This window comes from Pelmatolapia mariae, linkage group LG14, assembly GCF_036321145.2.
Source record: "Pelmatolapia mariae isolate MD_Pm_ZW linkage group LG14, Pm_UMD_F_2, whole genome shotgun sequence".
Classification (NCBI taxonomy): Eukaryota; Metazoa; Chordata; class Actinopteri; order Cichliformes; family Cichlidae; genus Pelmatolapia; species Pelmatolapia mariae.
The window spans coordinates 535,928-558,651 of record NC_086239.1 but is presented as its reverse complement, the minus strand read 5'-3'; the positions used below and the strand labels follow the sequence as shown (position 1 = coordinate 558,651).

General features: G+C 47.5%; 1 protein-coding gene across 12 annotated transcripts in view; it reads right to left on the bottom strand.

The window, feature by feature from the left end:
• Positions 1-22,724, bottom strand: part of phldb1b (pleckstrin homology-like domain, family B, member 1b) — a 108,309-nt gene that overhangs the window by 7,047 nt on the left and 78,538 nt on the right. For 4 of the 12 annotated variants that reach the window (XM_063492443.1, XM_063492435.1, XM_063492441.1 and 1 more), the window contains 16 exons: positions 18,121-18,408; positions 17,607-17,753; positions 17,324-17,461; positions 16,238-16,366; positions 14,852-15,007; positions 13,291-13,401; positions 13,116-13,205; positions 12,074-12,208; positions 10,483-10,644; positions 9,437-9,571; positions 7,014-7,130; positions 6,823-6,925; positions 3,060-3,402; positions 2,058-2,148; positions 1,295-1,441; positions 137-356 (listed from right to left, as the gene is read on the bottom strand). In XM_063492443.1, coding sequence (XP_063348513.1) covers positions 137-356; positions 1,295-1,441; positions 2,058-2,148; positions 3,060-3,402; positions 6,823-6,925; positions 7,014-7,130; positions 9,437-9,571; positions 10,483-10,644; positions 12,074-12,208; positions 13,116-13,205; positions 13,291-13,401; positions 14,852-15,007; positions 16,238-16,366; positions 17,324-17,461; positions 17,607-17,753; positions 18,121-18,408 — 2,512 coding nt within the window. The remainder of the gene's footprint in view (positions 1-136; positions 357-1,294; positions 1,442-2,057; positions 2,149-3,059; positions 3,403-6,822; positions 6,926-7,013; positions 7,131-9,436; positions 9,572-10,482; positions 10,645-12,073; positions 12,209-13,115; positions 13,206-13,290; positions 13,402-14,851; positions 15,008-16,237; positions 16,367-17,323; positions 17,462-17,606; positions 17,754-18,120; positions 18,409-22,724) is intronic. The other 8 variants (XM_063492445.1, XM_063492438.1, XM_063492436.1 and 5 more) reach the window with 7 other exon arrangements.

Here is a 22,724-nt window from a genome sequence, read left to right as displayed (position 1 = left end):
AACAGGTTGGGGACCGCTGCTGTAGAGGCCCCCTTTCTTCAGTTTATTTGACTTTGTCAGGTGTTAAACTGGGACAGACAGAGACAGACAAAGAGCGCCATGCTAACACAGCAGACACTGACACCTCGGCTCTTACCAACATAGTAGGAGAAAGTCCTTTTGAGGCGGTCGAACACGAACCAGCGTTTCTTCCACGACTTGATCTTGCCTCCCATCTTCACCAGGTAGCCCTTGCACATCTTCTCGGTGAGGATGACGTGATAGCACGTCTCCACGCTGTGACCCGACGACTCGATGTGCGAGCGCAAATCAAACTCCTCCTTCCTGATGGGCAGGTAGCGAGTCATAGGACGGGCCTGCGTGGACAGACACGGGCAGAGGAGTCACTGATACGGACGGTGCAGATGCAGAACCTGCTGCAGACACAGCTGCAGGTCTGAGGATGCAGACATGAACACATAAAAACACAATAAGACAGAAACGTCTCCGTACCAAGCTGCCAGTCACAGTCTGATCCAATGACAACCTTCTTAACCTCCACCTCCTCCACCTGTCTGTGGACGGCCTGATAACGAGGCGCCCACATCAGGCATAAATCACACGTTTCATATTTCAAAGTCAGGTTTATGCCACATGTTTTAATGTCCTATGAAAATGCAGGTTACTCATCGTGCACTCTTTGCCATTTCACAACGGTGAAGCAGGCTGCAGGTAACTGAAGTGTCTCTGTGCAACACTAAGCAAAGGCCAGCTGCTGCTCACACAGGACAGATGTTGAATAAAGAGGACCTAACCCTGTTTGGTCACTAGTGTGCGCTCCACGATCCTTCAACCATTATTCTGACACATTATGAAAAACGACATTTAAAAGCAAAGGCTGCTCCGTCACAACATCAGCAGGTCAGTCTGACCCAGATGTTTCTGACCATGATCTGCAGCTGAAACTGGTCCTTTTACAGGCTCACATGTGGAGACCTTTAACGTCATTACAGACTATTAGCATTTTGTCTTAACGTGGATTAAACTGTTGGCGAGCTGTTGACACACGGCGGTAAAGAGAACAAGCGTGCTTTAAATGTTGGAGCATGCGTTCACGTTTGTGTTGCATGTCGATGAACAGTATTTATGGCCACAAAGGGTTCAGGTTTACATCATAAATGCACGTGGGGTGGTTTTGTTACGAGCACGGCCATATTTATGTGCCGCCAGCCGTCCGTGGCGCCGCCACACCCGCCCGTCGAGTCACTTTGCACGTTTCCGCCACACAGACTCGATTACATCTGCTTTCACTGACCTGAGAGAAGTTCTTGGCCCTCATCTTGACTTCCTTCTCCACCAGCTGCTGCCGGTGGAAAGTTTCATCCTGCAGTCTCTTCTCGGCCTCCTCCCTCCTCCGCCTCTCCTCCTCGAGCATCTGACGGCGAGCCAGGCTCTCCCGTTCCTAGCGGACAGCGCTTTCATTAAATATTTTTTTTGATCTGTGGAAGGGTTTGGCAAAGCGCACATGTTCGCTCTTCATACATTTATGTACATGGTGTCCTGCTGGGAGCTGCCCACAACCTGGAGCTGCTGACCACCACGCAGCTTCCATTCTTTAAACACAAAACTCTGATTTTTGGAGGCGTAATGATCGGCAGACACACACAATGCATCGACGCAGACTCAAAGCAAGACGAAAACACTGCAGTACTACGACCGTGTGGAAGCCGTTTGGAGGGTGAGAAACAAAGGCGCTCACTGTTTTTCTCTTTCGGCGCTCAGACCTTTGTGTGAGATTTCCTAATTGGATCGGGCTCGCAGTCAGACTCGGTGAGAACAGAAGATAATGGATGGGATCATCTGAGGTGCTTCATCGAGGCACAAAAACAAAGATGTGCAAAGTCCAATAAAATAAATAGCAGCTCTGCGCTGCTGTCAGGAACTTTTGATTTTTTTTTAAAAAATGCGAGTTCAATTCAGAGTTATTGACGGGAACGCTGCGAGAACTCTCATCGCTCAGCGAGTATGGATTCAGGATAATCAGCTAACGCTGCAGCACTTGTGACGGTGCTTCTTACCCGCGATTCGATAAGTCTGGCTTTCTCCAGCTGCGCCTCCTTCAGCATCTTCTCCATCTCCTCGATCTTCAAGGCGTCCACACCTCCAACACTGCCATCAAACACGACATTAGTTACTACACAAAGTCTCACAGCAATAAGTCGACAAATACAAAATCAAAGCATCTACAGACCAAGAAAGAGATGAAAACTCTTAATGAGGTCACGCTGCAGCATTAATCACGTCAGTGGAACGACTTTAGTCTGATCCCCGCACTCTTCATCACAGCTTCAATCCCATTAAACTCTTCATAATGTGAGCAAACCACGTGTGAGCACGCTGTGCTGAGGACTGTTGCAGTGCAGCACGCAGCTCCACCACACTCAAAGATGGCCTGCAAACTAGCCCACTGTGGATAAAGACTGACAGGGGGAGTCTGAAGATTAGCAGCCTCACTGTGTGTGTGTGTGTGTGTGTCTCAATTTAACATTTCAATCAAGCTTTATCTACACAGCGCCAAATCACAACAACAGTCGCCTCAAGGTGCTTTATATTGTAAGGTAGACCCTACAATAATACATACAGAGACAAACCCAACAATCATATGACCCCGTGAGCAAGCCCTGTGGCAACAGTGGGAAGGAAAAACTCCCTTTTAACAGGAAGAAACCTCCGGCAGAACCAGGCTCAGGGAGGGGCGGGGCCATCTGGTGACAAAGCCACGCCGTGGATATGCTCACATGTTTGTAACAATAACTTTAATTTCAAAAAATAAACAGAAGCATGAAGAATGCTTTTTATTATCAAACAGATCTGGAGCCAGCTGTACGTGTTCAGTGAAACAGATGTGAGAAACCAGCCGGGACCAAACGAATATGTTCACCAACAACAACTATGGCATCAGATGTGATGGTGCAGCTGGACACGGTCAACAAACCCCGGGTTTATCTGGGAGTGTGTTCACATCAGCTACACACAAACATTAATATATAACCTCATAATCCACTGTGTGTGTGTCATACCCGCTCATGTTGTCAGGCGAGCAGGCCGAGTTGTTCCCGGTGGACACGCTGGTGTCCATGCTATCCGAGCTCTCCAGGCTCAGGGTGTCGTACGGCTGCTCCCCGGCCGACGGGGGCTGATGGTGCAGGATGGAGTGGTGAACCAGAGGAGGGGGGCCCAAGGACGTGTGGCTCAGCGCGGGGCTGTAGGCCATGATGGGGGAGTAGGAGGGAGACGGGGAGGACGAGGTTATGAGGTGGGGCTGGGAGCCGTGGAGGGCCTCCCACTGGCACTGAGCCTCCGCTGCTGCTCTCTGCTTGAGCTCGGCCAGACGGCGGCGCTGCTCTTCGATCACCTGCTGACCTGGAGGGGGGAGGGGGGATACGGTGAGCGTTTGAGGTCTGAAGACGGAACAATGACTCGAGTGTGAGCAGGCCCGTTTGTTCCTACAGAAAACAAAGAGCTAGCTGTGAAGGACATCATCACTCAACACGTAAAGGAGACTAGCACCAGCCCACAACCTACAACACCAGATTCATGCACCACACATACAAGTATGTGCTCTCTCAGTAATAACAAGCTTGAGGAAAACTACAAAAACCCACAAAGTTGAAGCAAAAGTGTCCGTCCAACATCCTACATTTGGAATGAAGCCGCTGCGCAGCTCGTAACACATCTGGCTCCAAAACAGGAGCTCGCTGAACACTGAACATGCAAAATTTATTCTCCAGCAGCAGGAAGGTTCATGGAAGATTGATGGAAGAAGAAAGAGGATTCAATGTTACAGACAAAGAAAAAGATGAAAAGAAAGAGGCGTTAATGACACACCAGAGAGGATGAAGAGAGAGGGGAGGGTTGGCTGGAGACAGGGTCTGAAATGAACCGCAGCCACGTGTCGAGTCCTGTTAAATGTTACCTTTGATGGATAAATCAACAGCAGCTAGCTGTCAGAGTGCATCTCATTTGAGATTAGCCTCCAATTCTCTTCTTTGGACGCAGCCAGGCTGCTTCGTTTACGCGGCCCAAGTCTAAAGCTCCATCTTTGCGTCCCCATCGGCAGACGCAGACAGCAGTACCTTTGTGACAAACAGCTGATTTCAGACCCTGCCTGTGATTTACAGAGAGCAGCTGAGCAAACGCAGACGGCTTCTGCGCAGCCAAACACAGAAAGCGGGAGAAGTGTGCGACTCCTGGACGCGCTGCTCCATCTACCTGCTGAGCTTCCCTCTACGGCGCTCTGTCTGGAGGTCTGGGGCTCTGTGGTGCAGCAGTCACAGACACAAGATAGGCAGACGTGAGAAAAGCTGACAAATGTGACCAGCTCCGCTTTGCAGCCCAGCAGCCGTGGGTGGCAGCCAGCCGAGCTAAAAGCACCAGACTGCTTTGCTCTGATCCATTTAGTCACACGGCACTGACGCATTAGGAGCACTGATGCCACACACACACACACACACACAGCTGAGTGAAGAAAAGCTAGCTTACAAACAGCAAGTTAGCGAGAACCTGAGGAAGCAGCACAGACGCCTGTTACACACCAGGCTGTCTGCTGTTCACCAGCACAGCGCAGCACAGCGACAGCTTACTTTTGATATGAGCTTATTTTCATATTATTATCATCAGTGTTAATATTATTAATGTTATCATTACTATGGTTACCAGGTTCTGACGGATCGATTCAGAGCGTACGTCTGCATCTGTGACCCATTTATCAATATAACGTTTTTTAATAATACTGTTATGCGGTGAGAGCACACTTGGAAAATATAAGACAAATACAAAACTAACGAGTCAGCATGTAACACAACACAGCAAAGCTCGCATCCCTCCAGGATCACAGGAACCTTCAGCTTTGGACTGACTGATGCTTTGACCTGGAGTTTGTCCACGACCGAGGAGCAAAATCACAGCTGTACAGTACACCCCAGCTGCTGCTGCCTCCTTAATGAAACCACACTCTAACGCACACAGTATAGAACAACATATACAAACTGCTTCTCTGTGTCTCAGATTTAATCTGCAAACATACAGGAGGTCCAGACTCCAACACTGGGAACCAGTGACCTGGACAATAAGACGCATGCACATACAGTGGCTTGCAAAAGTATTCGGCCCCCTTGAACTTTCCCACATTTTGTCACATTACAGCCACAAACATGAATCAGTTTTATTGGAATTCCACGTGAAAGACCAATACAAAGTGGTGTACACGTGAGAAGTGGAACGAAAATCAGACATGATTCCAAACATTTTTTACAAATAAATAACTGCAAAGTGGGGTGTGCGTAATTATTCAGCCCCCTGAGTCAATACTTTGTAGAACCACCTTTTGCTGCAATTCCAGCTGCCAGTCTTTTAGGGTCTGTCTCTACCAGCTTTGCACATCTACAGACTGAAATCCTTGCCCATTCTTCTTTGCAAAACAGCTCCAGCTCAGTCAGATTAGATGGACAGCGTTTGTGAACAGCAGTTTTCAGATCTTGCCACAGATTCTGGATTGGATTTAGATCTGGACTTTGACTGGGCCATTCTAACACATGGATATGTTTTGTTTTAAACCATTCCATTGTTGCCCTGGCTTTATGTTTAGGGTCGTTGTGCTGCTGGAAGGTGAACCTCCGCCCCAGTCTCAAGTCTTTTGCAGACTCCAAGAGGTTTTCTTCCAAGATTGCCCTGTATTTGGCTCCATCCATCTTCCCATCAACTCTGACCAGCTTCCCTGTCCCTGCTGAAGAGAAGCACCCCCAGAGCATGATGCTGCCACCACCATATTTGACAGTGGGGATGGTGTGTTCAGAGTGATGTGCAGTGTTAGTTTTCTGCCACACATAGCGTTTTTGGTCTCATCTGACCAGAGCACCTTCTTCCACATGTTTGCTGTGTCCCCCACATGGCTTGTGGCAAACTGCAAACGGGACTTCTTATGGTTTTCTGTTAACAATGGCTTTCTTCTTGCCACTCTTCCATAAAGGCCAACTTTGTGCAGTGCACGACTAATAGTTGTCCTATGGACAGATTCCCCCACCTGAGCTGTAGATCTCTGCAGCTCGTCCAGAGTCACCATGGGCCTCTTGGCTGCATTTCTGATCAGCGCTCTCCTTGTTCGGCCTGTGAGTTTAGGTGGACGGCCTTGTCTTGGTAGGTTTACAGTTGTGCCATACTCCTTCCATTTCTGAATGATGGCTTGAACAGTGCTCCGTGGGATGTTCAAGGCTTGGGAAATCTTTTTGTAGCCTAAGCCTGCTTTAAATTTCTCAATAACTTTATCCCTGACCTGTCTGGTGTGTTCTTTGGACTTCATGGTGTTGTTGCTCCCAATATTCTCTTAGACAACCTCTGAGGCCGTCACAGAGCAGCTGTATTTGTACTGACATTAGATTACACACAGGTGCACTCTATTTAGTCATTAGCACTCATCAGGCAATGTCTATGGGCAACTGACTGCACTCAGACCAAAGGGGGCTGAATAATTACGCACACCCCACTTTGCAGTTATTTATTTGTAAAAAATGTTTGGAATCATGTATGATTTTCGTTCCACTCCTCACGTGTACACCACTTTGTGTTGGTCTTTCACGTGGAATTCCAATAATATTGATTCATGTTTGTGGCTGTAATGTGACAAAATGTGGAAAAGTTCAAGGGGGCCGAATACTTTTGCAAGCCACTGTAACTATGAATCCGTGTGCTTCAGAGCGGATGTCATTTATGGCTATTAATGAGTAACCAACACGTGCGATGTGTTAGCAGTGAGCAGTTACTGACACTGTGAGGTCGGCCAGTTACCTTTCTGCTGCAGAGCCAGCTGCCTCTTGGTCTCGATGTCCTGCAGCGTTGCAGCCAGGTTCCTGGGGAGACTTCCGGTGCTGCCGACCGCCAGCAGGGGGCTCTGCTGGGTCAAACAAAGACGGCTGTGATTGTGGTTCATGAAGATTTAGGCTCCAGTAAAGGCTGGCAGTTAGACACCAACAGCGTACCTTGGAGCCTGTGTTGCGTCCTAGCGTTGCTGCTCCATGCTGCAGGGGCGAAGCAGAGCCGGACTTAGGCTGGTGGAAGGAAAAGCCGGGATCGCCGTCCAGCTTGGAGCGGAACACCTGAACGAGGAGCACGTGCAGGATGTTAAAGACAGATATATGTATATGTATGTATATATATATATATATATGGTTTTTTATAGAGCAAAGCTGGAACTGAATGAGCTGCATGTAGAGTGTGAGTGTTTCAGAGTGAGCGGCATGATCCTGCAGAGTCGTCAGTTCAGACACACGCACAGACACACACACACACACACACACACAGAGACACACACACGCACAGACACACGCACACAGAGACACACACACACACACACAGACACACACACGCACACAGACACACACGCACACACACACACACAGACACACACACGCACACAGACACACACGCACACACACACACGCACAGACACACACACACACGCACAGACACACACACACACACACAGAGACACACACACACACACAGAGACACACACACACACACACAGAGACACACACACACACACACACACACACACACACACAGAGCCACACACACACACACACACAGAGCCACACACACACACAGAGACACACACACACACACACACACACACACACACACAGAGACACACACAGACACACAGACACACACACACACACACACACACACACACACACAGAGACACACACACACACACACACACACACACACACACACACACACAGAGACACACACAGACACAGACACACAGCCACACACACAGACACACACACACACAGACACACAGCCACACACACAGCCACAGAGACACACACACACACACAGAGACACACACACACACACACACACACACACACACACACACACACACACACAGACACACAGCCACACACACAGACACACACACACACAGACACACAGCCACACACACAGACACAGACACACACAGACACACAGCCACACACACACACACACAGCCACACACACACACACACAGACACACACACACCCCTACAATGGCAGCCTCGTGCTTCCACTCAGCGTCTCTCTGATCGGCTCATTGAGTTAAAGCTGCTCTCGTGTCAGACGATCTGTGCAGACTTAATGTTCACAGTAATGGCTTGAAAGCATTCAGGCTTCACTCGAGTGTGATTGAAGTTTTCTCTGGCCGTTTGCCACCAGCAAACAACTTCAGTCCAAAACGTTTCACACCAAAGGAAACACAACGAGCACAAATCTGCAGATTCTTCAAACAGTGGCGTTCAGAGCGTGGACTCTTGTGTTTATTTGTGACGCAGCTCGTCTCTGACTAACGAGCAGCTGAACTCTGTTTCTGAGCCGTTTCTGGGAGGCTGGAGGAGCTGTCGCTGCAACGTTTTCATCTTATGTGAATGAAGAATTATTAATAATCAAAGAGGTTTTCCTTTCCTCCTTGTGTGAGCAGATGCCTGATTTTAAACACTCTGTTGTACTGTAGGTGTGTCCAGCCTGCTTTCATTATCTTTAAGAGAGAAGAAGATACAGGTCTGTCCGATCCAACTGAGGACCTGTACAGAAACATGAGTCTGTCTGAACTCTGTCCACAGCATTAAGCTCAAGTGGAAGTGGACTCCAGTCCAGATCCTGAACTTCTCAAGGACAGTTAAAGCAGGATCTAGATGGCAGTCTTGTTGTTGGATGGATCCACAATAACCTGAGTGCCTCCTCTCACCTGTGCGGTGAACGTGTTAACCACTACACCACAGAACTACTAAAGCAGGTTTTTAACAGCAGTTCGACTATCTTTGGTGACACTATTCATTCATTTATTGTGAATAACTTTGCTGTTGTTATCAGCATCAGCCCAGTGCACTCTGGGAACTAAAAGAAGGAAACAGAACTGAACATTGAAAGACAAAACTACTGAAAAAAGATGCCTCACTCTTATTTTGAAAGTTCAGTGCCCGCTAACCAGCACTAACCAAGTTCTTTCCACCTTAAATGTCCACCTTAAATATCCTGACCAGCAGGCACCCGAGGAGGAGGAGGAAGAGGAGAAAGAAGAGGAAGAGGAGCAGGAGGAGCAGGAGGAGGAGGAGGTCACCAGGAGAGGAGCCTGTTTATTGTTTTCTGCACTTCCTGATCTTTCCTGTGCCGTCTTCACTTTAATGAGGTTTTTGATGCTTATACTTTACATATTTAATGCTTGTGTTTAAACTCTTTTTACTGATTCATCATTTCGTTTATATTTCAGAATCATTTTAGCTTACGTAGCTATATCTTTCTACTTGTTGAAGGCAGTTGTTAGTATCAGGGGACGCACACTGCAGTTGTGTTACAGCAGACAGAAACAGCACAGCAGTGAGTGCAGCAGCGCGAGGAGGAAGGAAAAAGCTTGTACCTGCAGCACAGGCCTGCGGCCCGACAAACATCTGGCTGGCAAAGAGGGAGGGCAGAGGTGGCTGGAGCCAGCCATCAGCTCCTGGTACCACTGCTCTAAGTCTAGCTTGGACAGGTGAGGCCTGCAGCCTTCAGACTGAAGCAGCAGAGAGAGAGAACAGGAGGGACGAAGGGAAAAGTTAGAAAGCCATCAAAGACGTAGAAACAGGACAGAAAAGTTTGCATCCTACACGCTGAAAAGCTGTTCAAATAAAAACAGACTGCAGTCACCGCGGCACGTTGTTCTTTTAGCCTCCAGATGAAAAACCTGTTTTCTGTGTTCAGGTCCATGCTCCTGTTGCAACGATTGCAACCATTCACTAACTCAGCTGTCACTGGACACCATCATCCTGAACGGACTCGCAGCTCCATTACTGCCGAGGGTACGCAGCACCGACACACGACGCTTACGTCGCACTGCTGCTCCTGTTTTACGACCTCATCTCCAGGTGGGAGTGAGCAGATGGATCAGCTCATTACTCCGAAAAATGAATCACACATGCTATAAATATGATAGCTTACATGAACATAGTGAGCTGTTCCACTGCAGCTTTTAATGAAGCCTGTGACTTCAGGCAAACCTGCAGTGCAACAGACAGAGAGGCTCAGGCTCGGGTACACAGACACCATCTCCGCTTTAAAAGAATATGACGAGGAGCTGCGGACAGGAAACACGGGCAGGAAGTTACCCATGTTCGAGGCTGATCACAGTACGCTGCAGAGCCGAGCTCAATTTGTTGTTTTCAGGTTTCATTTCTGCACCGTGGCGGTGTGTGTGGTACAGAAAGACAACATGATGATCCCGTTTCACTACACGACTAAAGATGTGTGATTTTTTGTTAATGAAACCCTGTGAGACTTGTTTTCACTTAACATCAGGACAAAGCTTGTACTTAGACACGACTTTATATTTCTATTATTATTTCTTAAGTAATAAAGCAGGCATTACTTTGGGGTCACATGCCACAAACCCACAGGAGGAGGAGGAGAGGGAAAGACAGCACACACCTCTAATGAGAGAGGGGGGAAGGAGGCATGAGGAGAGGGGAGGCAGGAGAAGGTGGGGTCTACTGCTCCGGGCTGCAGGGGCTGGCGGAGTGGGGAGGTAGGGGACGACTCCACCTTTGGCATCCCATACATCTGATTTAACTGGCCCACTGTCACATAATCCTTCACACACACAGGAAAAGAAGAGGAGACAGAGGAGGAGAGAAGAAACGGTCAGCAGGGCGAGAGCAACAGGAAGGAGATGCAGCAGAAGCAAGAGGAGCAGTTCTGATTCCACAGTCTGTGTTTTCACATCATAAACTGACGACTACAGCATTCGTGGAAACATACAACACGTGGGCGGGGTTAAAGCCCGGCTCAGCAGCTCCAGCACAGAACCAGGTGCTACAGTCGGACAGAGAGAGGCTGATGCACACATCCACCCACGTTTATCCAGGTTAGCGCCGATGTGTTTCTGCTTCACAGTTTCAGATGTAAGTCTGGATTCTACGTCAGGTCTCGCCCTTACATTATAAAGCACCGTGGTTGTCATTTGGAATCATATATTTAAAATGGAATTTATCACATTTTCATATAAATTGTTACCTTTGGTTACATAATAAAGAATTTATGTTCCATATTATTTACAAATTAAACGATCCTTCCCTCGTTAAAAATCTGAAGTTTTATTCTGTAGCCATCTTTGATTTGCAGTTACAGAAAACTGCACATTAATAAATACTGCTTCAGATTTTTGGGGTGGACTTATAAGTTGCTTCTGTCCAACACGTGTCACTGGTGACATCATGAAACCATCAGCCTGTAACAGCACAGCTTACATTCAGTCTGTGAGGATTACATCAAAAACGAAGCCTTACTGACACTTAATCACCAATCCAAACATGCATGTCTCAGTGCGAAGCTAAACATCCCAGCGCTGCTGCAGCAGCATCCTTACTGTAACAGAGCAGCAGCAACACTTTGACCAACCAGCAGAGGGAGCAACGTGACATGGAACTGGGAGTGAGCGACAGACAGGAGAGCATAAACTTGGAGTCAAGACAGGAAGTGATGGTACCTCACAGGCGCCAGCCAGCACAGCATCTACGAGCGGCCGTGCGAGCCGGGCTTTTCACGGTGGCCGCCGCCGTACATCTTACACACGTCCGACAGCTTCGCGTATTCCTGAGCCGCAGCCGACAACAGACAGGATGAGAAGCAGCGAGGACAGCGCCACGCGGTGCCGCTCAGACACAGCACGTGGACAATCACACACACGGACACACGGGCGCAGAGCCAGTACACAAATCCTTCATGGTTTTTGTGACACCTGTGCAAACCAGGCTCGTTCACGTCACATTAAAAGGTGCACAGTGCGTGATGACACAGAAACACGCCACAACAGAAACAGTGCAGCTGCTGCCGTGAATCGGCGCCACATAAATAAACCAGGCACACGCTGGCACAGGTGATGCAGTGCTAAAATAAAAAGGTTCAAACTGGCCGGACAGCAGCACACTACAGCTGGAGCCACAGGGTCACCACGACACAGCAAAGGGCAGGAAGCACGAGACAGCAGCAGGGCATCATGCGGGGGGGTCAGTTCAGTTACCTCTGTAGGGCTGCTGGGGTACAACTGACAGGGAGGGGAGGGGTGTAAGTAGGAAGGAGAGGCTCGACAGAGGGAGCGCTGGGAGGAGCGGAAGTCCTCCAACAACAGGTGGGCCTCGCTGATATGGAGCGCTTCCTGTTTCGACAGTCCAGAGGTAAGAGTTTTTAATCTCTACAGAAAATTTTCTGGGCTTCGTTAAAAGAAGAAGAAACAAAAACCAACAGCAGCAGCAGCAGCTTTCCCTCTGTTACAGGTTTAAAGGGTTTAGTGACCATCAGGCTCTCCACACTGCAAAGCCTCCTCTATAAGGAGGCAGTGGTATTAATGTTTGTTTGTTTTTTCAAATATTGTATAACAAGACAGTTTCTAACTGAAGCCTTTCATTGAGCAAACAAACACACTGGTCCTGTCTGTGCACACACGTGGCAGCACTGCTGCTCTCATTGTGTTCATGGTTAACAAAATCAAACTGCAGACATGAGTTTGTGAGTCTGTCACTGAGCTAACACAGCCTCAGCATGTTTGTGCTCTCTGCTCATGTCGCCTTCATATTAAATCATTTTGGGATTTTTAAAGAACTTATTTTAACAAAAAAAGTCATTTCAAGGGACAAACTGCTTTATATTTCTTCACGTCAACATACGGGCGGATACGAGGCTGACGTGGGTGATCAAACTGTTTCTTCTGGCTAACATTAGCTGCCCTGCTAACATGGACACATTCTTGCTGAGCAGAATAGTGACTAGCGACTCTCTATCAACTGTCTGAAGTTTATGTTGTCCTTATGTTGGCCTCGTATTATAACCTGTACTGTGCTGTTAGCATGTAAAAACTAACTGACTGGACTGCACAATCCATTCTAATGAATTAAAGCTTCAAACCATAGAAATGGTTCAGTCTTCTGTAAGTTAGATTTAAGCTTAACAGCACGTGTGCACAGCAGCACATCACTGTGAGGTAAATATGGAGGGAAATCAGCTGTGAGCCTTGTGTTTTCATGAACACAGAGTGAAACTGAATGCATAAACTCAAAGCGTCTCACCTCCCTCATGGCAGTGGAAGACTTGGGGAAGCTCTTTCCTCCAGTCAGAAAGTGGTACCTCCTCTCAAGGGCCGACAGCCTCTCCTTCTCCTGGACAATCAAACCACGTCATTAGGAGCCAAAACAACACTTTGGGTCAGAGGTTATTTCGATGTGTGACATGGTTCGTGCGTACCTTCTGGAGCATCTGCAGTGTGAGCGTTCGGTCTTTAGCCAGCCGCTCACACTCCTGAGCTGCCTGCAGGCCGAGCTGGTTGGCCTGGTTCTCCAGAGCCGACACCTTCTCCTACACAAGACGACACAAAAGTCGGTGCTGCAGTTGTATGGGCTCAAAATGTGGTCATAAATATTTTGTACTTGTAAATCAGGATTTGTATGTGTAAAAAAGATTTGTATGTGTAAAAAAGATTTGTGTGTGGACTTAGCCAAAAAACCCCTGCAAGTTACACGTATGAATTTTCACCCTATTTTTCTTCCTTTCATCTGATTGGTCAATGTCATGTCAATCACAAATGTAACAATCCAATCAGAGAACAGATGGGTTTGGCTGTCGGAGGGGCGCTTTTTTTGAACTGCAGGTCTTTGAAGGGAATAAATGCCCTTTTACATGCCAACCCAGCGTTTTCCTTCATCACCACGAAGGAAAACAGTCTGTGGTCGTCTGAGTTTGGTGATTTTTGTGTCACAGGTCTATGTGCTTAATACAGGGACTTCCACAGCCTTTTCAACAGCGCTGCGGACCGCGGGGGGCGGGCAGTGTTTTGGAAATGACAGTCTTCATTACAAAGCTTTCTTCATTATGAATTAGCATACATGTTTTTATTGAACATTTGAAGAACTAGCAAAAAAACCGAAACTCTTGTAGAGGACATAAAGTCAGAGATAGAAACGACAAGTAGCAGGTGCATCTAGTGCAGGTAGAGCTGCTGCAAAAACCCACAGAGCCCAGCAGCCAGCGCAACAAATTCTGGATCCTTAGCTTTTAGTTAGCAGTTAGCATTAGCAGCACATCCTGCGTCCGATGTGAAAGGACTTTTATGCTGCGCACTGTGACTCACAGCAATGGTCCCGGGTCAGCCCTGACTTTGTGTTAAACTAATCCTAAAGTAATGAGGGTATTTCTAACCACTGACATACCACAACTTTATCCTTTCAACAGCTGCTGAAAGTTAGGGGACCTAGCTGCTATCGGATATTTATGTAGAGATCCTCCAGCTTCAAACTGTATTACCCTTCAAGGACCTGCAGTTCAAAAAAGTGCCCCTCCGACAGCCAAACCCATCTGTTCTCTGATTGGATTGTTACATTTGTGATTGACATGACATTGACCAATCAGATGAAAGGAAGAAAAATAGGGTCAAAATTCGTACATGTAACTTGCAGGTGTTTTTTTGGCTAAGTCCACACACAAATTCTTTTTACACATACAAATCCTGATTTACAAGTACAAAACTGATTTACAAGTACAAAATATTTATGACCACATTTTGAGCCCATACGGTTGTGCTAACATATGGTGCACCTGCCCGTAGGTGACATGACGCGTGCCACCACTCTAGTGCAAACAGGCATTTTTCTTACGTCAGCCTCTCTGGGAACAAGTGGTACAAAGATGGTTTTCTTCCTTTATGCCAATCATACATTTTTAAGAAATGATTCACACAATCGGACTGTGATCGGTCCCACAGCATCAGGTGTGACACATTCACAGAGGACAGCGGATGGTGTGTCCTCACCTTCCTCTTGGCCACACTGTGCTGGTACTCGGCTCTCTCCTGGAGCAGCTGCTGGCTGATGGTTTCTCGCTCTTCCTCCAGGCTGCTCTCTCTCTCCAGATGCTGAAACTCCAGGTCCTCAAACTTTTTAGTTCCTGCTTCCAGTGCCTCTCCATCCTAATCACACAACACCAATCATGATCTCACAAACAAACTCAGACATTAATGTAGTATTTTTAAAGCCATGCTCACTAAAGTGCTACCTAACAGCAGAGATGACTGGTTTTTGGTCTCACACACACTTTTAAACCCATGTTGGTTTTCAACATGAACATTGTGGACGTCAAACATTCAAACCTGCTGTTCTCACTAAGCATAAAGAACTTATCCTGGCACAGTGCCACCTGCAGCTCATGAGACATTCCTGATGGATGCTCCCTGATCCTAAATGACGCAGCGACATTCCCATAAGGAGGGGAAGAGCAGGAGCATGAATCTGGTCAGGGCCTAGGTTAATTGATTAGTGAGCAGCATTATGTGAGCCATGACGAATGACAGAAGAGATGCAGATCAGATTCACACATGCAGTGGAGTGGAGGTTGTATCACATGACCTGCATTTGAGCTAAATGTTTCCCTAGGAGCTTCTTCTGTAGCGTGTAGGAAGGACAAAGCACGCCAAAACTTTAATACTGAGGCTTCACAAAGTCCAGAAACCAAGTGTGCCACACTTCCACGGAAGCTACTGTAAACCTAAAAACAACCTCTCTGTACAACTGCTGCAACTAGAAGTCTGCAAAATCTTTGGTGTCCGTTATACAGACTGGGCGTCCACGGCTGTGTGGGCGTGTGGGTGCCCGCGGTCCACATTTAGCGAACCTACATTCGCAAATATTTAGCTTGGTTAGACTTTATCATTAATACTTAATTATCACCACTCGGACTGTGTTGGTTAGGGTTTGTGATCGTTTGGTTTTTATTATAAAACAGAGAAAAGGAAACATTGGGTGGAAAATGCTTTTCTTGGCTGGTGTTTTTAATAAAATGTATCAATAAAGCATTTTCCTGTGACACGTCATCTGCAGCTGAGTGGTGTTACAGCACAGATACCAGCAGAAATATGATCTTTTTCCCTGGTGATTCAAAATGACCAAATGATGTGCGCGCCCAGAGTGTTTACTGAGATTTGCCCTCAGCGTGAGGAATTAGACAGACGCTCTACTTTATTTTAACATATGTCAACAATCTGTATCTCTCAGGATGCCTCTTTGAGTCAGACCCATAAACTCCACTTTAAAAATAAAAACTAACTATTTGGTGCTATAGTAGCGAAGGTTGTGGGTGGGATGGACTACAGTCGGGCGCTGGGAAGGATGGTCTGGGTGCTTCTGATCAACTGACGACCCACCCTTTTGAGCTGTTCCTGCAACTGTTCCCGCAGGGACTCGGGACAATTATGAAGCTGGTTCTTCAGCTCAGCGTAGCCCTCCTGGAGGCTCTGCAGAACCCGGCGCTCGGCCTCAACATTAGCCCTCTCCTAGAAAGACACGACACACACCCACACACAGGATGGATGGACGATAGGAGAGAAAGACAGAAACACACTGCTCAAAATCCACGCCATGCCAATCAAACGCTGTAAGGTGTTAGCAACAGACACAGTCACAGACTTTAAGGCAGTCCACAGGAAGTAGCAGGTACAGCACCTAATATGAAATACTTTAATACTTCAAACATCAATAAGCTGCACAGACGTTTCCACAAAAAGTATTTGGCAGTGATTGAGCAGAGAACATTCCCACCTGAGGCCTCCTGGGTGCCCTTCCAATAAATACTAACCTTGCTGTTATTGGCCGTGCTGAAGCAACAGTGGATTCCACATGGAAAAAGGTCCACGAGGACTCTACACACAGAGTTTACAACTAGCTACGAGAAAGTTACTAAATGTATCTTCTTTCCACTTCCTGCCTTTGTAGTGAAATGCTGTATGTGCGAGCACAAAGATGCCACCTACAGGATCGAGAACATGCTCGAACATTCACTCCTCTGCTGGTGAAACTTCTTATTAAAGGCCCAGAGCAGAACTGAGAACTACAGAACCAAAACCTACAGACAGGCCTCCTTCATCAGAGGGGGAAGAAAGAGGCGCGCACACTGTGAGTGCAGAGGAAGCAGAGGGAGGATTAAGGGTTAACGATGGCAGTTAGTCAGCTGAGTGAGACTGTGGAGAGCACAAAGACAAACCCTAAGGCAGAAACATGCAACAGGAGACACTGAATGAGGCAAACCAAGTCTTTTATTAAGGCCCTCACAGCATGGATCCTCTACGACGTCTATCAGTAATCAAGGATGCTCAGAAACACCGACAGTGATGACCCAGTGAGGGAAGACTGAAAGCACAGGCAGTGAGTGTATCTGTGTGTGTTTAACCTCTGTGACCTTGAACTGAAATAAAACCCTGAAGCCCCGCCCTCCTGATTACGGCATCATGTACCTTGTCTTTCTCTCTCTGGATGGCGCTCTCCAGCTCGTCCAGCTTGTGCTGCAGCTGAGCGATGATATCTGTTTCGGTCTCTATCTGGTCGAGCTCCGCCTGCCTCTCGCCCTGCAGTAAGGCGCGCTCCATCTCAGCCTGGAAGGACAACACAGTGACACACAGTGGGACCAGCAGGCTTTGAGACAAGCATCATCATAACGATGCTGCTCTTTTTTAGAACAAACGTTATGAAAAGACGCTGGATGCCACCGATTCCCATCAGCATCATCCACTGCTCTACCTCTTGTTTGGACTCTTGGAGTTGCTGCTCCAGTTCTGTGAGCCGGGTTTTGAGCTCGTCGATCCGAGCCAGAACACGGACCCGCTCTTCCTCCAGGTAGCCAAGCTCCACACGACCACCACTGCCTGCGCTGGAGGAGTCCTCGTGCTTCAGAGAGAAACAGAGGGGTGAAAACATAAAGCATCAATCCCAAAGCATTCAATCCTGCCACAGAAGGCTGTCCACGTTCATTCAAATATATGTAATCATTAGGAAATCTGATAAAAGATGGAGAACAAAGGAAGACAACTAACTGAAGGCACAAACAGAAGAGATGAGCCTCGTGCAGCATCCAGTGCAGGATTCTCGTCACCAAACAGAAACACGAGCAATGCAAAAGCTGATAAACTGCTTCACATTACAAAGAGAAGCTAAGTGGAGTCTATGTGGAGATGAAACCCTGATGCAGCAGAGCCAAGCGCACCATTTGCAGCTGCATGCAAAGACAGCATGTGAAACCAGCGTTCCCTCTGACCTGTCTGTCTCCATTGTGCAGTGTGGACGCTGCGCTGGGAGCAGGAGACGTCCTCACCTCCTGATGAGTGCTCTCTGTGCTACTACACTCCTCCTTCAGGTTCTCCTCATCGCTCTCCCTCTGTCTCTGTGCTAGGCGGAGCGTGTTTGAAGACGCCGTCCGTCCCGGCGCGTTCTCCAGACATCCCGGGAATCCCGACCTCCCCGAGCACAGCGGATCCAGGCCGGTGCCCTCTCCTTTGTTGTACTCAGCACAGAGGTTTAAGATGGTCTCTAGTCGCTGTCTCTCCTGTGGCGAGCACACAAGGAAAGGAGGACATGAGATCAGGGCTGCACAGGCAGGAGTGACTGAAAACAGAGCAGACTGGTAACAGACTCAAACAGCTTACCTGTGACGACAGACACACTGATGTGTTTATGCACACGGCAGCCAGACTCTGAACAGCTGCTCGGTCCCTGACTGCAAAGGTGCAACTGATATTATTCTTATAACTGATTAATCAGCTGATTGTCTTTATAATCAACTGAGATGAACTATTGCCAACTTTGACCTTCTCAACCTCTTTACAACAGGCTAAGCTGCTGGGGCCTCCCATGATGCACTGCTTCTTCTTCACTCACCCTTTTTCACTGTGTTCACGTACAGCTCTGTGTTATTACTTTATTATTATTAACCAATCTCTGTCTCTCTTCCACAGCATGTCTTTATCCTGTCTTCCTTCTCTCACCCCAACCAATCGCAGCAGATGGCCCCGCCCCTCCCTGAGCCTGGTTCTGTCGGAGGTTTCTTCCTGTTAAGCAGCACTGTCGCCAAAGTGCTGCTCATAGGGGGTCATATGATTGTTGGGCTTTTCTCTGCAGATCCTGTTACTGTAGAATCTCTATGGTACAACATAAAGCACCTTGAGCTGACTGCTGTTGTGATTTGATCCTATATAAATATATTTAGATTGAATCATTAACTCACAGACGTGAAGCAGAGACAAACCATCCTTCAGTTGGTAGCCGTTAAGAAATTTGTCCTACAACTTGGAAAATTCTACAAAACTATTGTCATCATCTGCGAGTCGCCCGACTAACTCACCAGACTGGCCCTGTGGTCTGACTGGTTCACCTACCAGTACATGGAACCTGGAACAAACTGGTGCCAGTTAGCGTTGTAGCCTTACACTCATTAGCCATCTCACTTGTGTTTTGTGGATTTTAGGACGTTTTTAAGATAACCCGAGCAGGCCTCGCTGTGGTGGTAACTGTCAATTCTTTTTATAGTACTTCATGTGTTCCATGAGTCTATGTGGTGCACAAACATGGTCCATGGATCCACCTTAGCTAACAAGTTAGCACTCCACCCTGTCATTCAAAGATGGTCGTGTCTAAATTAGAAAGGAACAACCGCAATGCTAAAGGTCACAAGAGAAAGTGCACAGTGGGTGGCATTGCTGTGGCTGCATCCGCTGCACAAATCTTTGATGTGAACACAGGCTGGGTGGTAACATGTTAAAATGAACACAATACATAATGCAGTCCACTTTATTTTTGAGCTCCCCGGCCTTACAGTGAACAGCTAGCACTGCTTGAAACAACGCGGCAGCCTCTCTGTGGCAGTCAGCTGTCACTGTGTGGGGTCAGGTCACCCACCCAAATATCTACTGCTGTGGAAGCCCTCTGCTGCAGACGTGGTGTCTCCGAGGGCGGCAGCCGGCAACAAAACACCAACCAGTGTTTCAAAGTCTCCAACCAATCTTTTATCAGAAACCAACTCAGTGACACACTTTGTGTTCTTGTGATCTCATTCAGAACCGATCTGAAACACTTGGCAAGCCGAGCTGTTTTCAGCCACAGTAATGAGCTTTGGTGCGTCTTTCCCCCTCATACTGCAGTATGAGCATCTGCATGATTAGGAGCTGCAGCCCCCCCGTTAGTGTTAACCTGGAATCTGGGACCAGCTTAGCTTGTAACTGAGTGAGTGGGAGTACGAGACCCCTCTGGGCTGTGGAGCAGTGTTGTACATTCACCAGAAAACTTCAAACCAAAACCTACACCAGTCCTCCCACTCAACATCTGCTTGAATCTACACAAAGGTTAGATTGTTCGGGGTTCATAAGCTGTCTCGATTTAGTCAAGAAATCGTCTGATCTGACTGCAAGCCAACCTGGATGAGGAGCAGCATCACACAGTTTTCCACATAAATCAGCTTCAAACTGGGCCTAAGAGATGCTCTCAATCAGCTGTGGACAGATTTCTGTGAATCCCATTTTTCTGGGTTTGCTTCACAGAAATCCCCCACTTGTGTCCAAGTCGGTCTGCAGACATCTTTAGCAGCTCTGAGGCGTGTCTGAGCTGGCTGAGAAGGATGGAGGTGGTACAGCAGGTCAGTGTGTTAATTAGAGCCCTACATGTCCAACCCTCATGTCCCAGCCGGAGACAGCGGCACATTTACAACATGTAGAGCCTTTAATTTGGACCTGGCAAAGAAAGATGTCCCAAGTTTAATGAACGCGCCCATAAAAGAACTTCTCCCACTATTAATCTGAAACTGGTTTTAAAAATCTAATGTTGGGAAAAGAAGAAGAAAATCTGGGTTTACTTGCTCTCATGATGGACACATAAGCAAAATCAGACAAACACCAAGTGCCAACAGCAGACTTAGAGAGTCTCCGACACGCCGTAACAACACGCGTTCCCCTCCACGCTGACAGGGCTGGAGATGATGGCAGACCTCCACAGCAACGTTCACGGAGACCATTATAAACAAACATCCATCACTCAGAGGAAATAAAACCCACTCGCTACATAAAGGGAACGGTATGAGCCTAGCTACAAAGGCTAGCTGTAGTACAGAGTACTGCTAAACACATGTATTTGTAGCCGGGTCTGGCTCCTGTCATTAGAGGTCACCTGCTTGGTATTTATAATCAGATCGTGACTTCTCAAAGTAAATGAAGCCATTGCACTGACCTGTTCCAGTAACGTGCTGTACTACACTAAAGAGTACACGTGGGTAAAGCTCCTGATATTACATGTCAGCTTTGTGATGATTTTCCTGAATCAGTCTGTGTTATCTCAGGTCCTCACCTGTACGTGTCACAGTTCTGCTGTTGCACACCTGACTACACTTACAGCAGACTGTTAGTCTCACAGGTCCACGTGTTCTCAGACGTTTGTGTTTCATAGCGTCTGTCCTGTGTATGCTGGCTGTGGAGGCTCACAGGGAACCTCAGTGAAGTTATTTCACGTGTCGACCTTCATCCTGTGACTCAGGTGAAGGATCGTAGTCCATGAAGCCGAGCCTCAAATAGATTTTTTATACATCTAAGCGTTTCTATTTTAGTGAATGCTTAAACCTGCCTGTGTGCCCTGCTGTGTCACCAGGACACACAAAACAAAGTCACAAGTCTGAAACCACCAACAATGTGACCATCACAGACACAGCTCAGTCCTTGTACTGGTCACATACTGGAGTAAAATCAACCAGCATCTGCGGGAGGAGGCAAACTTTCCTTTCATGATGACAGATGTGAGTCTCACTGCTGCATTTTACAGCAAATTCACGACTTTGATTCATAAACTGCAGCTTTGATAATCTGCTTAAGTTTGCCAAAGCTGCAGTGTGCATGCAGTCTAAATCCCACACGTGAGAGTTTTCATGGAGCGTTGGTGCTGGGTCAAGTCATCCAGACTCCGACCACGGGGGCTGTGAAGGACGTCTCCAGCCTGCACCCACCCCCGGACACCAGGGCACACATTCCTCTCGGTCTCACCTACTGGCTGGATTAGCTGGATTAAAGCTGGTTTATCCTTGTAATGTGGCTGTTTCAAGCAAAACGACCAAAAACTAATGTTTTTCAGGGAACGTGTTGTCTACAGGATTACTGCAGATTAACTATCGCTCTAAATTTCTTAGACAAGAACCTCACACGTCCCTGAGATCACTGTGTAGTGCTACAGTAAAGCTGAAGTCAGCAGGTACCAGGAGGAAACAGCTGGCCTAGTTTTGAACAAACAGTTTCCAAATCTGACACAAGCACTAATAACACTCATATTTCATTTGTTCCATTTAGAAACCAAATCATTAAACCCACTGTGTGACTTTACAGTGGATCATGTCCTGGACTAACAGGAGACGTCTCCACAGAGGCAGGTGTGGGGAACCTTTTTCCCCATATAAATGAAATCACCATTTAAAAACTGCACGTGGGCGTGGCTGTAGCTCAGGGGGTAGAGCAGGTCATCTACAGGTCATCGGGAGGTTGGTGGTTTGATTCCGGTCTACGTGCCAAATATCCTTGGGCAAGACAGCAGAGAGCACTTAAGCACAGCTTGTATGAACAGGTGAACGAGGCATGTTGGTGAAGAATCATTTACTCAGGTATCTTTGTCTTAAAATATGCTTGATGATCTGAAACAAACATAGCAGTCAGCTGGGTTAGAACCCACTGGCAGAAACACTGAAGCTGTGCTGTGGGTGGCCTGATGTCCTGTAATCTGAGGCAACAGTGAGAGGAAGGAGGAAACAAACAGGAAACAAACAGGAAACAGTTCATGTCTTCTGGCGAGGCACCACGCGTTTACACTGAAGCATGTTTGTGTGAGAGCTCTGTGTTA